The sequence below is a fragment of the Sarcophilus harrisii genome, chromosome 6 (genome assembly GCF_902635505.1).
Source record: "Sarcophilus harrisii chromosome 6, mSarHar1.11, whole genome shotgun sequence".
Lineage (NCBI taxonomy): Eukaryota > Metazoa > Chordata > Mammalia > Dasyuromorphia > Dasyuridae > Sarcophilus > Sarcophilus harrisii.
In genome coordinates this window covers 77457046-77476831 of record NC_045431.1, presented here as the reverse complement: position 1 = coordinate 77476831, position 19786 = coordinate 77457046, and the positions used below count along the sequence as shown (strand labels likewise).

Sequence of the window (19786 nt, the reverse complement as noted above, 5' to 3'; positions counted from 1 at the left end):
GATTTGATAACTGGGGGAGTTTGAATCAATGGCAAAATGAGAATTAGGATGTATCTATGGGTTTCTGTTATTCCTATGCTCTATTAGCAATGATAATTGATTTGAACTGGGATGTATAAAAATATTTCATATTAATTTTTAAGCATCATGAAAACTTTATTTTAGTACAGGTATTTTACTTGCCTTATTAGTATGGGCAGTAAAATGAAAGAAATTAGCTTTTTTTCTCTTTTTTAGTCTAATAATACTATATATAATGCTTTATAGTTTGGCAGCTAGGTGGCATAGTAAACAGAGTGACCAGCTTAAAGTCAGGAAGACTTGTCTTCCTGAATTCAAATCTATCCTCAGGTGCTTGCTAGCTTTGTGACCTTGGGCAAATCACTACTGCCTCAGTTTCCTCATCTGTCAAATAAGGTAAAGAAGGAAATGGCAAATCAGTCCAGTATCATTGCCAAGAAAACCCAAATGTGAGGTCATGAAGAGTTGGGCATGGACAGCAACAACAACAAAAAGCATATTATTTCAGTTATTCCTTATAGTAATGTCCTACACACATTTGGACACACATACACACGCACACATACATATATACATCCCACATGCACACACATTCATAGTTACTATAGTATATTTCACTATATAAAAAACTTAGTTTAAATTGGTTTTCCATACAAGTAAATAGATTTAGAGTTGAAAAGGATCTTAGAGGTCATTAAATCTAACCTCTTTAGCTTCGCCAATAATGTTTCTCCTAGATAATTAACAATTTCAAAGAAAGGCCCACTTTCATTTCTTGAATTTTATTTGTATTTATTTTTTGTATTCTTAGGAAAGTAACCTTTTAGGGTTTAGTTCGATGTCACTTTTTCATAATATATCCCAGAAACAAGAATAAAAAAATAGGCTTTCATGATTTTCTGATTACCATAAAAGCAACTAGTAGGGTTTTCTTTTGGTTTATTTAAAACAAGAAAAGGTAGAAGTTGAATTAGCTTTTTCACAAATAATCTCAGTAAATAGGATTAGATTAAATGTAGAACGGTTCTGAATTTTGGATGATTTTCCAGTTATGAAAATGCATGTTTGCCATTTTGAACATATGAGAATGAGTAAAGAGATCTTTTTCACATCATCTTGTGCCATACAAGACATAAGCATAGATCATTCTTATTTTAGAAAATGAAATTAACTCATTTCTTCTTGAAGAGAAAAACAGAATCTTCATTTTGAAATTTGGAAGTAGGAAATTAGTAGAACTAAGCCAAAGCAGTTTAATGCTATATGGTGTTCATTTTGTAGTCTGAAATATTTAAATTATAGAGCAGGATATTTTGTTAAGAATGAGACTGTGAAATGATGAGAATTGGTAAAGAAGTACAATTATTTCATAAGTTGACATTTTCATCAATTATCAAAACATTGATAAGCACCTATAGCAATAAGATTCCATTTCTCTCCATTGATTAGATTTGAAAACCCTCAGAAGTAGCATAGTGAATTGAATTTGTAATGTATTGCATGTAGTAGTTGCTTAAAAAAAAGTTAGTGGAATAAATGTAATGTATTTTGCTATTATGATTTGGTTGCCCTTGCAAAAGCATCACTAAATATATTCATTGAAGACCTCTAGTAAGGAAAGATTAAAATGATCACATTTATTCTTGATTTTTATGACTTCAAACAAATTTTATATTACTTAATTAGAAAAATAAAATAGTATTATAATTAAGATTAAGACAGTGTATTATCAGTAGGCATCTGTATGTAGGAGCATATAATTTTTAGAGCTACAAAAGTCTCCTTTGAGATCATCTACTCTAGTGCCCTAGTTTTACAAATGAGGAAACTGAATTATTAATGTTTTTCCCCTAAAAAGTAATCTTTCTACTTAAATTTATTAGACAAAAATATTTAGGTATTCTCTATTATATTTTAGATTTCCATTTCTCCAGTTTCTCCTCTCTACTTAGATACTTTCTGCATAAAAATGATACAAAATTTCAAACCAGAGAATATCCCTGTCAGTTATATATAATTAGAGAAGACTAGACCATAATAGTAAGGGAAGATTATGAGGACATGCAGAGAAAAATTCAGAAATAATTTGGTTTGCAAAATTCAGAACCAATGGATCTAATGCTTCTATTTTTTTAGGTTCTCACATCTATGCAGCTTATTAAATATAAACATTTAGATTATTTCTGCTGGATAATTGGAACTCTATCCCAATTCTTTTCTAAAGAGATAATTTAAACTTTAACTTTCAATATAAGGTAAAGCTGAGAGGAAAGGGGCATCAACAGCCTCAGGTAGTAGGATATGTGAATTCTAAAATCAATTAAATATTTTGATGTCATTTGTTTACTTATTCCCTACTAATGATTTACATTGGCAGCTTTACCATGGAGATTTTTTGATTCTCTTGAGAGGAACTGTACTGTTGTGATAGTAACAGGTGGTTATGTGGGAGGGAGGAAACTAAGTCTAAGAATAGAAAAAATAAGTTTTACTTATCCCCATGTTCTCTGGGGAATTTTCAAATAAATGGTTAATATATATAATATGCGCCATATCATCATTACCTTTTGGAATTAAGAAACTCCTTATTTTAAAGTTTGGGGGTTGGTAGGTAGAAAGCAGTTATCTGTGTAGTACCATCTCTGTTGTTTGTTTTGCAGCACTACTGGCCTGGTGCCATGCTCGGCAACACCTACCACATTTGGGGACCTCAGAGCTGCCAATGGCCAAGGTCAACAAAGGCGCCGAATTACATCTGTCCAGCCACCTACGGGCCTTCAGGAATGGCTGAAAATGTTTCAGGTAACAAATCTAGACTGCAGATTGTTTTCCTTAATCATTAGTTATAAAAGATTAATTTAAAATTTTGAATAGCAGTAATTTTAAAAAGACTATCCAGTGTTATCCAGTCATTAAAACCTTTTGATTTTAGATTGAGAAAATTTCTTTTATACATTTGTTTTTTGTTCATTTATTATACTTGGTTTCTGGTGTTGCCTTGTACCTTTTGAAACCATGTTGCTCCATGCCCAAACATTATGTTGAGATGCGTCATCAATGTACTTCTCTTTAATATGCTAACGTGGGCATTTACTATCCCCACTAGTGGCCCAAAGGAGCTAATGCATCTTACAAAAATGCCAAGCTCACAGCAAGAAGTAGCTTTCTAAACACTTAAAACTGTGTAAGACCTTTCTAACCACCTCCTAAGTCTTAAATACTGAATATTTTGTAGAAAAAGCTGGTATACTGATAAACTGGTATACTGGATACTGATACAAATAAGGTAAGCTGAAAGTGCTTCTTGGATCTTCAGCCAGACATACCACAAACAAGCTAAGCAGATATGACTTACTGCCTCACTCAACACTCTGAACACTCTCACTCCCTGAGAGTCTACGAATGCAGAGAGGAAGGTGTCTAACAAGAATATACTTTAATCATTTGAAGAGATAATTTTAGATTTCAAAAGTTGTCTTCATTTATTTTGTAACTGGGTTTTTAAATCTAAGCAAAAAAACCAGAAAGTGCATTTTTTAAAAAATTACTTTCTAGGTACTCGGGCAGCAATGTAGATTTAAAAATTATGTCGATGTACTTAAACACATCCTTTTGTATCCACCAAGTTGATTTTAGTTGAATTGTAATCGTATATTATTTTAGATAACAAACTAAAAGCTAAAGGGATTGAAAAATGTACACTAGATTTTCCCCTACAATGAATGATCTAGTATTAGGCCTACAAATGACCTAGTATTAGGCCTTACATGTATTTCCTAAATAAATAAGAATATATTTTATGTAATATGTAATTATAATATTTACATATTAAGCATATCATTTAGAAATCCATTATTTTCCAATTTATTTGAAGACAGTTTTCCTTAAAACATCCCAGTATTGCCATCATTTCTTTACAAACATATTTCTTTATAGTGAGAGATGGAAACTACACATGTTTTAAGTTTTCAAGAGCTACTTTGAAAAACAGTTCATATAAGAGACTTTAAATTTAGCTCTCTGGTGAATGCAAAAAGGGTATAATTGTTTATATATGTATGTTTTTAAACTTTTCCTTCTTTGAGTTTTACTGTTTTCAAGAAGAGCATGAACTGTTTTCTTCATACTCTAATACCAATATGGTGGAAAATTAGTAGTACTAGTGATGAGTGAAATTTTCATCATGGCAGCCTGTCTCAAAAGAAAATGTTTAATATGAGCAAATTATCTCAAATTTCCATAGTGTCAGAAGGCAGCCCAGGGCAAAGTTTCACTCCTCATTTTAATGACCCAACCAATTATGTTTTTGTTTTGTGGATGGAGAACCAAAGTCTTATTTGATTATTTGGTTTTATCCCATTTTTCCTCATTGATCAGCCTGCAGTTTGGCATCTGGGCAGTACTTTTACAATGTTTATTTGTTTTGATGGTGTCTCATCTTATTAATTATTAAGAATCCTATAAGTGAGTAATTACTACCAGCTTTCTAAAAAAAATAGAGTACATAAAAGGGAGAAAAATGTAAAACTTGAGATTTGGATCAGTTGAATTGCCTGAAAGAACAGATATACCCCAACAAAATCTAAAGTGGTAGGCTATCATTTGTCCATATACAGGTCTATTTGATCATTGCTTCAAAAGGGGAAAGGTTTCAATGAGCAAAACTTGTTTGTGATTAGCAACAGTGGCATTTCAAATTATCCCTAGAGGTATACTGCTTTTTTTTCCACATAAGTTTTCTGTAACAAAGAAATATATTCACAATGAAAAGCTAGCTAAATAGGTAGTCTTAAATTTTTTTAATTTTTAATTTTTAAAGCATAAAAATTTCCCTTAATTTTTTAAGTATCAGGTCTCTAATATACCCAAGAATTTTTGTTGTTTTGCTATACTCTTTATCTTCAGTGTTTGTGCCAAAGCTGCTAGAAATGACTCATTCTACTAAAGACTCATCTCTTAAAAATTTATTTAAATGCCCAACTAGTAGATTTAATTTTATATGAAAAGGAGACATAGTCATTGTGTTAAATTTTGACCTATGTGATATAGCTAAAGTATAATTAAAATGGCATGATTTCTGTGAAAACAGTGTTGGAACATAGTGTTGAATTTTCTTTACTTAACTAGCAAAATGGAATATCTTGAACCCTTACTATTTTGCGATTGCTCCTAAGCCACTTGCTACAGCTCTGGTTTGATCTAACTCCATCAGTATTGACAGTATTTCTTCAGTCATTGTAAATAGAATAGGCATAAATGAGATAGCATTTTAGGTCAGAGGAAACTAAAAAAGTCTTTTTATAAAAAGAGTACATATTAAAGACAAACAAGACAAAACTTTTATATAATTCAAGTTTTTATTTTGCCAAATTTGGCTTGCTTTTATTGGGGGGTGGGGGTGGGAACCACAACTAATGCTTCAGCTGATTTTAGGTTTTTTTGGGTGCCATAAGATTTTTCCCTCTTAAAAAAGATTCAGAATAGTTTAACATATAAATAATATAATTTCCTTATTAAGATTTACTTGGGGTTGCCCATAGATGTATTTATATTATTGTCTATGAATATAATATCTATATTTGTTCATAGATACATGAACTCCAGCTGCAAATTATAGACTTTCCATAGCTTTTTGTTCTTTATGATTTTTGTCCATGACCTCCCATAAATCCTCCCCAAATTTCTCACAAATTAGAAATCTCATGCTCTTTTACCACTTCTGAGTACTAATATATCACTCAGGTTATCCATTTATTATCACTTACTCTGGATTCATGAACAGCTCATCTGTTCAGAAGTATTTTCTTAATAATATATTGAACATGAGAGGGGTGAGGAGTTGTCCTTGGGTTCAAAGCAAGTTTTCAGAAATAATTAATTTAAAATACTCTTTTTTTATTATTTTTTAGAATTTAAATGTAGAGACAAGAGGAACTACATTATAAAAGGTCTAATGTACCAAATAATTCCCCCTCCCCCATTTTCATGTTGACCCTTGGAAATAGTGGCACTAAATACTCTCTAGCATTTCTTTCCACTCTTTCCCATTTTGTTTAGATACTCTTATATATTAATGGGCTTTCATAGTGCTTTTTTCACAGGAAAAAAAAGATTATAAGTATTACTTAACTATTAGTTTCAGACAGTATTACAAAGAAATCAAATCACAAAGAGTGCTTGAATGACTGAATATATCAGCAAGAGAGAGATGGGAGGTATGGTATATGGAGACTGTCTTGTCTATCTTTAGATTGGGGGAGGCATACTGCAGTGTGCTATTGACTTGAAAAGTTGAGCTAAATGATCTCTAAATTCGCTTCTAACTCAAAATTTCATGAAATAATACATAAATTCCACAGAGAATTTTAAACTTGCAATTGGCATTTGTTCCACATTATTTCTCCACAAATTGTAGCTTTTCATTTCCTGACCCTTCAGTTATAATTGTTTCTCTCCTATAATATCTTAAAATAGAAGACCAAAGAAAAGTATACACTTATTTTTTGGGGGGAGGGGGGAGACAAAGGATAATTATCTCCATTAAAAAAATAACATAACAAATAAAATTATGGAATTTTTGAAGTAGAAGAGACCTTAGAAATCTAGCTATTCCCTTTATAAATGAAGAAAACAAAGCCCAGAGAAGTTAAATGTCCTACCTGAAGTCACACAGTTAATTAATGGTAGTTGAATTCATCATTTACAGCTTTGTCCAGCACCCTTCCACTAACTCCCTTATCCTCGTTTTCCCTTCTCAGCACAATAATTAGCTATGCTCATTGCTGCAAAGTCATAATCAAATGTAAAATTTGGAGCTAAGCTTATCACTTGGAGTAAGTCTATACATGCAGGAAATTCATTTTGTTGTTTTCCAGAAAGGTAGTTCATTGTATTTTTTTTTTTTTTTTTTTTTTTTTTTTTGTGCCAGAATAGTGATGTGTGACAGGGAAAAGAGGAATCTTAAGAGTTGTGTCATTATTTCAAATCAAATATCAGACTTCAAATGACTGATTTTCTAAAGGTCCTAATTAGACATGTTTGTTTATAATTGATGAATGTCAAATCTTACTGAAACAAAATTTAAGAAACTCATTTGCATGGCTTTTGCTTTATCCAATATTATTTGAAACAGAATGTCATTAGGTCTGTGAAGATCTCTTAGAGGTTGCCTAGGCTAACTTCTTATTTTGCAGATGAAGAAGCTGAGATCCATTGTTAAAGTGACTTGTCCAAGTTTTTTTACATCGCACATCAGTGAGCCAATTCAGAACTAAAATCTGGATCCCCAGAGTCTCAGACTGGTGCTATTTAAACTATACTTACCTTACCACGAGTTATTTTGTGAGAATAAAATGAGATAATATATTTCAACAAATGAAATAATTTAATTTACTTCTCTTTCCTAACTTAGGGTGAGAAAAAAATGGTATATTATACAAAGGCAAAGAGACAGAGATAATCTCTATTTCATTATGTAGCATAGTGGCTTCGACTGAAGGATAACTTTAAAGTAATGATATGGGTGTGTGTGTGTGTGTGTGTGTGTGTGTGTGTGTGTGTAGTACATTATGTATATATACATGTATAAATTATGTAAATCTAGATGTACATGTATGCATATAGGTATCATGTAAATTGTGCTTTAAAAAAAAGGTATCTAAGTAGAAATCTCCAAAGATAACTACAACAGTATCTGAGCTAGTTACATCATAACTTCAGTTTGCTTTTATCTGCAATACAATGTCAGTTATAAGATCAAGTCCAAACTCCCTATCTTGGCCAGAAACGGAGTAAAGAATTAATTTCTTCATCTAACTCTGTCTCTGACTTGTCTGACATTAGTTTGATGACTTTATTAATTCTCAAAAATGGGGGTATTGCTTTATTTGATCTGAGTTTTTAAACCTTTACTTTAATAGAAGACAGTGTATGCATGCAAAACAATACCACTTTATATTAATGAGATAAACAAAGGACCTTATAACTGTGGTTTTTATTTTAAAGAAGCAGTTTGAAAAAACAAATTTAATATTTTAACACCCTTCCCCCCAGTGCCCTTTTATGTCTTGTTATAGTCATGGATGTCATTTTAAAAACACACACACACACACACACACACACACACACACAACATGTGATTATGTATTGGTTTCCAGTATTGTGGCATCCCATTTCATGTCAACTTTTTTTTACTCCTTTATTCAAGTTCTAATTTAACCAACTAAATCAGTTACCATTTTTTATTGTTCGTGGGATTTTAGTTGAAGTTGTTTTGGAATAACAAATCAAAGGCCTTTGAGTTTGTGGAAGACACACTTGTCAGATGTGCAGTATGTTCAGTTATTAATTTTTCTGCAAATGATGTTGTTAATCTGCAATACTCTCAGATGAGTGCCTTATTAAAAACATCCAATTTTATGGTGCCCATTAGAAAGAATGTAGAGAAAGGAAAATTACCAATCAAAATTCCCTATTTACTCAGTAATGTAAATTGATGTTTACAGAACAAAATTTTGGTTTACAGCCAGAATCCTGGTTACAGATGAACATGCAACTACAATAATATAATAAATAAGTTTCAGCTATATGCAAAGCATTTTATGAAATAAGCTTTGGTGAGATGAAATTGCCATTCCAAATGAAATTTTTGGTTTATTTTGTGAAACTTTAAAACTAAATGATTATATCGTTTAAATTTGAATGAGGAAAAAAAGATAATCTTATTTAAAAAAAAAAAAACCCTTCCTGGTTCACAGTCCATAAACTTTGGAAATATTTTTTAAACTACTCTAACTTTAAATTGTAGTTTTATTTTACTTGTGTTCAATGACAATGTAATCTTGTGTTTGAAAATTTAATTTGGTTAATGAGTGTTGTGCAGTAATTAGAATTTTTTAAAGGGTAACTTACTATTTAAAAGCTAAATTTCAAAGAATTTAATCAATTAAATTTTTATTTTCTTGATATAGAAATCTACCTCAGGTTTTATATTCAAATTATTTTTTAAGGCTTCTATTGAAATAATACTAATGCTAAGGGTATTTTCTGTTTGACAGAGCTGGAGTGGACCAGAGAAGCTGCTTGCTTTAGATGAGCTTATTGATAGTTGTGAACCAACACAAGTAAAACATATGATGCAAGTAATAGAGCCTCAGTTTCAGCGAGACTTCATTTCGTTGCTCCCCAAAGAGGTGAGGATTATCAATTAATGTTGGGTACTAGGTGCTGTTTAACTACATAAAGCATCTTTTGCTACTTTCAAACACTTATATGCTAATTATGATATTCAGTATTGTCAGTTTAACACAGTTAATTGGTGTTAAAGAGGACAGTAAGTTAACAAAACTGCCTTGACTTTAATAATGTAATTCTCAGATTAATGTATTCTCATAAGCTGAGAGACTTCTTTCCACTACTGGGATATTTTCCATGTAAAAAGGGAAAACTAGTGAATTCAGTTACTTTGAATGCCTCATCAAGACTTTTTCAAACTCCCAGACTATTGACAGTCTTCATGTATTTTGTAGGTTGTTTCTGAATCTTTAGCGTAATGTTTTTAAAGTTGAAATTCTAGTAGGAATGGAAATACTAGTGGCTTTAATTTTTTTTTTAAATTTCTTCTGAATTTATCAATTTATGATCCTTTTAAAAAATTTAAGTTGCCTGGTACTTGTTTACCACAATTCATATTTTCTCTGAGCAATTTTATTTTAAAGACGTGCATGAAATTAATGGAATTTAAGTTTATATTAGCATTTTCAATATGTGTTGTGGGGTATATAATACACAAAATCAATTTCAAGAAGAAATAAACATATTTGAAAAATTACATCATCTTGTCAAAGGGTTTATTCATTTGCTTTTGAGGCAGAATAAAACTGATAAGTAGAATATTTTGTGAACATCATTGTAATTGGTATTTACACAGCTCATTCAGTTTTATGTGTGTATCACTAGCTATATGGAGGTTAGGAAAAAAGAAATTGTGAAAGAAATATACTGCCTTATTTCAAATAATGCTTATAGCTATGAGCAATTTGAGTTTGAAAGAGAATTCTTTTCATATAACTATTTCAAATGGCTTAAGGATCCTGAAGGTGCATAATTATCATTTCAGATATGAAAATAATTAACCTGATGACATAATTAATGTATACTGATATTAAGTATAATTCCAGAGTAAGACAGTCTGGGAAAAATATCTTTGCTGGGAGTGTATTTTCTTTCATATAAAAGAACAATTTAGTCCCACTTGTAACAAAATTTGTTTTGTTTTTTGTTTTTCCCCTCACGATAATTCTTGTAGTAAAACAGTGAATCTTTTAGGTAAAATTGGCTTCAGAAAGTGACATGGGTTTCTTTGACTTCAGAAGGAGATTAATAATGAGAAGCCCTTTTATAGATGTTGGACTCAATGAGTCTCTTCATCTTTGACCTTTGATTTATTTCCCTGTTTCTCTCAATACCCTTATTCTAGAGACTTTTATTTTCATTAAAATAATGTTGCTCTTCCTTGTAGCAGTTTTCTCTCTTTCTTTCACCAAGAGCAAAGCATTTGACTTCAGATCTTCATAGTGACATCATTTTGGGAAAATAAAAAAAAGAATCATTTTATTGTCAGAACCAAACAAAATAGGGAAATATCTTAAGAGGCTAAAATTCAATACAAATCTCCAATAACAAAAGGCATATCATTTTATTGACTTGACTTGTGTTCTTTTTTAGTGTTTTTAAATGAAAAGTCATTTTAAAGGGAAGATATGGCAAAAATTGGTTCAAAAATGGGGAAAAGTCTACAGACAACTTTATAGATTAGTATTGTTTATATTGTACTTTTCAAGTACCAATAAAAATTCCTTCTAGATTAACAGAATAGTTCCTTTCATACATGTAAATATTAGTAAAACATAATTTCTTGAGGAAATAAAACTGAAACCAATATTTAATAACCTAAGAACTGTTATCAATTTGCAAAATATAATCTATATAGCAGGAAAATGGTCTTTATATGTATTTAGTAAATAATACTTAATACTTCTTTCTCTCCAGTGTATTTCTGTGATCTCCAGATTCCTTAACCAGTAGCAGATTATTAGGCTCATAAAATCTCACAAAGGACTCTTAAGGTGCTCTTTAAAAAAAAAAAATAAAGTAAATATAGACATACTCCTTCCTGATAGTTTAATTGTTTTTTCTAGACAAAAGGATATCACCAGGTGGTCAATTCTAAGGGATGTGTATGGCAAATGACATTTGTTTAGATGATGTGGGTTAAGGCAAATTTAGTATAACAAATGTAGCAAATAAGTAGAAGAGCTGACTGTAACATGCATGGTTCTCAACTCATTCTTTAGGTCCTCATAGTGCTTTACCCCTGACATAGAGCCAATGAGGTTCCACGTAGCAGCTATTAAACTGCCCTAAGTAGTTAGTAGAAGCAAAAGCTTAACAAAGCATTTGCAGCGGACAAAATTACTTGCCCAAATTGGAACTGAAATCCCAAGGGTTTGTAGAAAGTATCTTCATCGTCTTTTTCAGAAATCATGAAAACTTGGATTTCATGGTTCCAAGGGTTTTTTGAACTTTTTTTACTTAGACCCTGTATGGGTGAACAGAGTCAGATCTGTTCAATTCATCAAGTCAATTAAATATCTCTAACAGGTGGTATAGTCCAGATTTTGACCCAATTAAGGGGTTCTTTTGTTAGAAATCTTTCTATTCATTAAAAAAAACAAACAAACAAACCAAAACAAAAATTGTAAACTTCTCTGTTCTGACTTGTCCCTATTGAGTTTTTCTTTTACTCTCATTCATTTTGGTGCCATATAATTAAATTGTCTGTCTTTGATGTAGAAAGGCAAAGGCAACAGGATGCTCCCCTTCCTTGACTCCCCTTGGTCAACCATGAAACCCAAGTTGCAAAGTTGGGTAACTAGGAAGATGGAAGTACCTTTCCCTCTTAATAAAGGATCTCAGTTCATGCTTTATCAAAAAGATTAAGGCTATCCCTAATTGCCACAATTCCATATCTGATATCCCCTCAATATCCTTCTCCATTCTTTCAAAACTTGACCTTTTTTTTTTTTTTTTTTTTTTTTAAACCAAGGTCAGTTCCTCTACTTCTGCCCTTGATTTCATTTTTTCTGGAAATCTACCTTTTCACATATCCCTTTTCTCCTAATCTTTAGTCTTGCTTTATTCACTGATTACTTCTCTGCCTTTTTATATCATATAAAAAATTCCATTATATTCATACATCACAAATCATTTAACTCCAAATAATGGGCACCCATTCTCCTTCTTTACTTTACTACAGAAAAAAAAATACTGATATAAATAATTTTGTTTATATAGAATCTTTCCTTCTTTTTAAAATTTTCTTATATTCCTTAGATAAAAGGGTGTGCCATGTTAGTGAATTACAATGTAATACAAAAATAAATTTTAGATTGGTTAGACCAGTTTATAGTATTACCAACAGTGTATTAATATGCCTGTCTTCCCATCATCCCTCCAGCATTTGCCATTTTCATTTTTGAAAGTTCAAGTTCAAGGCAGATACTTCTCTTTATTTCCCTGCTCCCAACAGATAGATCACCAGTCCTGGGATATAGTTTTTATGATTTGACTTTACTTCTCACTTCCCTTTTTTCTCTAGGATGCTACATCTTCCTAGTTATCTAGCTTTGCAACTTGGGTCTAATCTTCAATTATTCCTCTCTGCTCAAATCTGTCCAAAATCTTACCAAATTGTTAATGATTCTACCTTTCCAAGTCCCTCTCATATAGACCTTGTCACTTCTTTAACATTGCCAACCACCCTAAGATAGATCCTTGATGTCTCACTCCTGTACTATACAATAATCTGGTGCTTGTCCCCTTACCATGGGTTTCCTCCTATTCCAGATTTGTCTTCCATTCAGCAAAGTCATGTTCCTTAAGCACAAATCTGATCATCCCACCCCCTCATTCAGTCAATTCCAGTGCCTCCCTGTTGTTTCCATGGCCAAGTGTAAATTCCTCTCTTTGGCATTCAAAGCCCTTCATAAGCTGCTCTCCTTCAGTCCCCCTTCCAGTCTTCTTACCCCACTCCCGTGGATTCTTTTGGTCCCATGTAGTCTTTGGTGATATTGGCGTCCTGGCTGTTCCTCGCACACAAACTTGGTCATCTTCTGATTTTGGACATTTTCTCTGGCAATCCCTAGGACTTGGATGTATTTTTCCAATGTAGTCTTTTGCATGTTGTCTCCACTATTAGATTCCTCAAAAGCAAGAACTGTTTATTGTTTAATTTTTGCCTTTCATTGTATCCCCAGTGCTTATTGCAGTGCCTAATACAAAACATGTGCTTAGTAAATGTTTGGCTTTTCTTTGTGGTGTGTAAGGGCCTTTACAATCTGACTCCAACCTGTATTTCTTGATTTATTTTATACTACTCCCACTCACTTACTTTGGTTCAGCCCAACTGGCTCATTGGCTGATTCTTTGCTTCCTTTTCCTTCTCTGTGCCTTTGAATAGGTGACCATGCCTGAGAGGCTCTGCTCCACCTCTGCCTCAGGGGGGGAATTCTTAGGTCCTTCCATTCTCAGCTCTAGCATCCCTCACACAAGGCCTTTCCTCATCCTTTTGGTCTTTAGTGTTTACCCCTTCAGAATTATTTTCTGTAAGCTTTGTATTTACTTCTCTGCATGATTTAATTTTTATCTTTTTCTATCTCTGGAAACTATTACACTGCTCAACATAGGTGTTTGATAAGTGCTTCTTAGATTGAAAGGCCATGCATAAATAACTGGCTTACTGAACATTTGTATTGAGTTGACATTTTCCTGTTGTTTTGGCACTGTATAAAGGGGATTGGCTTCTTAACACTTTGGAAATTCCAAGCATTACTTATCTTGGTTATCATCCAATTAAGCAACAATTAGCTTTATCATGGGGGGGGGGGGAAGAAATTACTAAGGCAGCTGAGGAATTTTTATTACAGTAAATTTTCATAATTTTCATTAAGCCTATACACATTATATTTCATATTGTTATTAAATATGACCACTTTATTAGTTTAGAGTTCTGTTGAAATTAGTGAAAAAGTAATATAAATTAACTAGTAATAAAAATTCTTTATAGATATTTTTTAATAGATATTGATGAAATACAGTTTGCTTTTATTGTACCTTTTCAGGGGATAAAATACCCTCTGCTTTTTTGCCAAAGTTTTTCTTTACAACTATGTTTAGATCTCCCCTAACTTCAAAAAAAATTAAAATCAATTATCACCCCCCCAAAAAAAAACAAAAAACAAAAAGTCTTTATCTTGACATTGCCCTTTCCCTAATTTAGCTCCTCTTAAAATGTGGCCCAGGGATCCACAAGATCAAAAAATTATCTTTATAATAATACTGATGTTTTAATTTATAATATAATAAGTATCAATAGATAAAATCTACATCAATAAGAATTATTGTGAAGGAGGTCTTCAGTAATTTTTAAGTTTATAAACTTTGGTCCTGAGACCAAAAAGTTTGAGAATTGTTGCCTTAAGCTATCATCTGATAATCTTTCCCCTGCTTTGTTGCTAAACATTATAAAGAGTAGTATATAATCATTGCCTTTGTTTGCTAATCAATTTTTTATAATATGGCTTCCATCCCTATCATCCTACCGAAATTTGTTCCAAGGTAGTCTTTTATTCATGAAACCTAATTATCTTTCCTCAGTCCTTATCCTCCTTGATCCTTCATCATTGGACCATTGGCCACCTGATCCTTCCTGAAACTCAGTCCTCCTTCAACTGTACTACGATACTGAATTTTCCTGGCTTTAGTCTTTAGTGGTTCATCATCTTTGTCTTGTCCACCAAGGATGTGTCCCTGTGAGCCTTCTCTGTCCTCTTCTTTCCTTTGATAATCTCACCTGATACCATGGATCTCATTAGCATTAGTTAATTTCCCGTAAAATTAACTCCCAAATCTATATCTCCAGCCTTGATCTCTCATAAACTGTAGTCTCAGACTTTCTATTGTCTGATAGATCTCTCTTCCTGAATATACCACTAAGATCTTAAACTGGTCTATTCACAATTAAGTGTGCCTCAAAATCTGCCTCTCTTTCTAATTTCCCAATTTCACTTGAAGGTACCACCATCTTCTTAGTTAAGATAAAGTTGATGATGTCTCAAAGCCATATTTGGCTCTTCACATTTTCACTTTTCTCACTTCCAGCCAGTTGCCATCTTCTATATGTCCCCTTGTAGGAATTTACACCGTTGGCACCCGAATTCTTCTCTTCCATTTGGATTATTTTAAACTCCTTCACCCCTTATGAGTGTATATGATTCTATTCTCTCACTCTTTAATCTGTCCTTCACATGGCTGCCAAATTATTTTCTTAAAACCTAGATAGAATTGTACAGCTCACCTCCTAAAACAAAATTCCAAACAACCTGATGTGCTTACTTATTGCTTCAGGATAAAATATACAATCTTGAGTTTTTTTTTAATTTAAAGACTTTACACCATTTGAAACTAACCTGCCTTTTCTGCTTCATTTTAATACTGTTCCCTTTTGTGTACTTTATGTTCTTGACATATTGGTTTGTAGCTACTCTCTGATCTTTTCTCACCTTCATGCATTTACTTAGGCCCATCCCCCAAATACAATTTTCATGTCTGTGCCCATTGAAATTGTTTCTTCCTGTAAGGTTCGACTCAAGAATCATCCCCCCCAAAAACCTTTTATCATTCTCCCCAAGCTAAAAGTGATCACTTTCAACATTTCTTAGAGCTCTTACCATAGTTCCTTTAATCTTTCACATTCTTCCTCCTTGAAGACAAAATATATACTACACATACACACACACACACACACACTATTTGTGTATTTGGGTGTGTGTAAAATTCAGAAATCAAAATTCATTTTTTTTTTCATTTTTCATCCCCAATACATTGCAAGAATAAATATTAATATGTATTTATATGAATTATCACTGCATTGAAATTTTTGGAAACTATTTCTTAGCTAATAACTGTAATTTATTATGCTCTTTTGAATTATTATTGTTTTAAGAGAATGATAAGAAAGAGTTGGGGCTCTTCTTCCTTTTATTTCTACTCAAAACTTCCTAACTATAAATTGGTTCTTACCATTCCAAGCAGGAAAGCTGCTAACTTCAAAACCAAAAAGAATTAAACCTTTTCTCAATATTTCTGGTTGTCACCCATCATATCTTGCAATAGGGATGTTGCATTAGAAGGTAGCTACTGAAAATAGTTTCTTATCACTTCTAAAGCTTCACATTTACTGCATAGAAACTTGTCACACAAGAAAGAGGCAGTGTAATACAGTGGAGAGAACTCTGGACCCAGAGTCAGAAAACCTTTATTCAAATCCCACTTCTTGATACTTAATATCTGCTTGATCTCTGGTAAATCACCTCATCTCCCTGCTCTCCCATTTCCCTTTCTTTGAAATGGAAAAGTTGGACTAGATGACTTTTGTGGTCTCAAAAAAAGAAACTTAAATTGTACTTTTATTGAATGGCAACTTTGTCCCTGGTCTTTATACTTACAAGCATTCTTTTTTTAATCACATGAAACATTTTGGTTTATGGGAAAATACTAAAAGTTTTGTGACTTCCTTTTAAAAAGCATGAAATCTCCAACTTCATTACTTTCTTTGGTTATGTTTTCTTGTTTGCCTTAGTCATCTTAAATCTGATCATTTTCAAATTATTTGTGAAGTTAATTTTATAATTTTGTTCATTGTTTGTCCTTTGTCTCTCCCCCCACCCAACTCTCTCCTTTCCTCTCAACATTTCCCAATATATTTTGCAACTTAGCCTCTCTGAGTTGGTTTTCCCACCTATGAAAAGGGTAGGTAGCTCTACCTATCTCACAAGAGTGTTATAGGGGACTGAATGAAATAGGGTTTACAAAGCACTTTGTTAACTTTTTTGAACTATATTAGTGAACTTTTCTTTACTGAAAATAAGTTGATGTTTATCATTGATATACAAATGTTATGTTGAAGACTCTAATAGGGGGCAAAAACATTCAATTCAGTAAATAAATATTTGTTTTTACTCTCTCCAAAGAATTCACAAGAGCAATTTGGAGAAATTATAACACAATTATTTTGATACAGTCTAGTGAAAAATAATTCTCCAGCCAAAATAATTCTTTTTATCTTTAATTGCCAAGGATATATATGTTGAAGAAATTCAACAATTTGATAATAAATAACTTTTTTTGATAGTTTGTATTATATGTTAACTAGGAGGTCTGGCTTTCAGCCTAAGAATTCTCATCTTCCTTTAAATATCTCCTTATTAGTGATTCAGGCCAGTTCCAGTGGCCTGTGATGGAGAGAGTCATCTGCATCCAGAGCTCTGACTTTTAGGGACTGAGGGTGGATTACAACATAGTATTTTCACTTTTTTTGTTGTTGTTTGCTTCCATTTTGTTTTCCTTCTCATTTTTTTTTCTTTTTGATCTGATTTTGCGTGTGTGTGTGTGTGTGTGTGTGTGTGTGTTGCATAATTGTGGAAAGGTATAGAAGAATTGCCATGTTTCATATATATTGGATTGTTTCATATATTGGATTGGAGCGAGGAAGGGAAAGAGAAAAAAATTTGGAATACAAGGTTTTGCAAGGCTGAGAGTTGAAAACTATTTATGCATATGTTTTGAAAATAATTTTTAAAAAAATCTCATTCCTTGATTTTTTTTCCCCTCATTTTCATGATCCCAATTCATATCTCCTCTGACATTGCACTTTGGCATCTCCCTTATGTACTAATCATATAAAAATATATATTATGTGTTATTTTTTATCTGTTTTGTAATCCTATGAAAGCATGGATTCTGCCTTATATGAGCATTTCCTTTGGCCTAACATAACACTCTGCACACTAGTGCTTCATCAGTTTAGAAAACAGTTCAGTTCGATTATGTTTCTTTAGACAGTCTATATTGGATAGATAAAATGTTCCTGTTCAAGGAAGCACTGAAGGGGGAAATGGCAGTATTGTAGAAGGAAAGTTCATTTTAACACATGAAAAGTATTAACAAATGACATTTAAGTAGATGCAAAGCAATATGCAATTGGTAGGATAGAAGTCCTGCTAGTCATAGCATAAAGCCAAGAAAAGAAAATTGATCAGCAAAGACTTCTTGGAAAGAAATAAGTTTGATCTGGGTTAATTGAACAACATGAGTCAGTTAAGTAAGTTAAAAGAGAGGAAAAGATTGTTGTTGTTTTTTAAGAATAATTAGAACTGATTTTTTTTTTTTTTTTTTTTAGAATTGAACAAGATAATAATGTGATCCATTTAAATATGCTGGGAAATAACTACCTATTTAGATTAGTGACAATAACTTGACCTTTTAGATCCTTTTGCTTTTTCCAGCAATCTTATCTACCTTTGAATATATGATATTATTGAGTATACCAATCTTTATCTTCTGGGAGTTTGAGGATATATTTGTGTACAGTAGTTATAAGGTTTTGGTGATGATGCTTTAATTTGGCACCATTTTCTTCCCAGTTGGCACTTTATGTGCTTTCATTCCTGGAACCCAAGGACCTGCTGCAAGCAGCTCAGACATGCCGATACTGGAGAATTCTGGCTGAAGACAACCTTCTCTGGAGAGAGAAATGCAAGGAAGAAGGTAAGAGCCAAAATCTCCAACCTGTTTTTATAGAAAGAAGTGGTGCCCAAAATGGAGCACTTTTTTAAACAGTGAAAGTAGTTTTGTTTATAGATGAGAAATTGGGAAAATGTAAATTATATAGTTGGATGAAAAGACAAATATAAACTTAATTTAATATCTCTTGTAGGCCAAATGAGCATATTTCTCATAATTACAACTTTGAATAAGACACATTTGAATACATAGGACCTCTTAATGCGATTCATTATTTGAACTAATGGGAACCTGGCTATGTAGTATCATCTATCCTGCTTCATAGAGTTGTCGTGAAGCTCAAATGAAGAGTTGTCATGAAAATAATTTGAAAAATTAAAAGCACTCTACAAATGAAAAGTATTATGATTATAATAATTTAGTTTTTAAAATAATGAAGAAATAAATAGTATTTATACATCTGTTTGAGAAAAAAGGAAATATTCACAGTGCTTTTATATGTAAATTTTGTGTTCTTAATTATAGAAAAAAATTTTTTTAAACTTTTTCAAACAGGGATTGATGAACCACTTCATATCAAAAGAAGAAAAATCATAAAGCCAGGTTTCATACATAGTCCATGGAAAAGTGCATACATCAGGCAGCACAGAATTGATACAAACTGGCGGCGAGGAGAACTGAAATCTCCAAAGGTAATGGAGATTTCTAAATGACATCCTTTTATGGTAGGAATTATTAAGCATTTAGCAGCTAGCCATTGCTGTTCTGGATGAGTAACATAATTTGAGACATCTTTCTTCTAAGAAAAGAACCAAAATCTTTTAAAGTAATTGAACTGGGTTTCTGACAGACACAGTTCTGAGCAGAACCAGGTGGACAACTTTATTTAATAACACTATTATTCTAAGGACAAACAGCTGTAAAACTTAGGAACATTATTGTTGTTGTTTAGTCATTTTTCAGTTGCACCCAACTTTTTGTGACCCCTTATTTGGGAGTTTTCTTGGCCCAGTTTAGAGTGGTTTGTCATTTCCTTCTCAAGCTCATTTTGCTGATGAGGCAATTAAGGCAAATATGGGTCAGTGACTTTTACTCAAGGTCACCCAACCAGTAAGTATCTGAG

At 32.3% G+C, this 19786-nt stretch overlaps 1 protein-coding gene across 3 annotated transcripts in view; it reads left to right on the top strand.

Annotated features, from left to right (window-relative positions):
* FBXW7 (F-box and WD repeat domain containing 7) overlaps nt 1–19786 on the top strand; it is a 109458-nt gene that overhangs the window by 79042 nt on the left and 10630 nt on the right. For all 3 annotated transcript variants that reach the window (XM_031943820.1, XM_023505938.2, XM_023505937.2), the window contains 4 exons: nt 2682–2823; nt 9078–9212; nt 18564–18687; nt 19219–19355. In XM_031943820.1, the coding sequence (XP_031799680.1) occupies nt 2682–2823; nt 9078–9212; nt 18564–18687; nt 19219–19355 (538 nt within the window). The remainder of the gene's footprint in view (nt 1–2681; nt 2824–9077; nt 9213–18563; nt 18688–19218; nt 19356–19786) is intronic.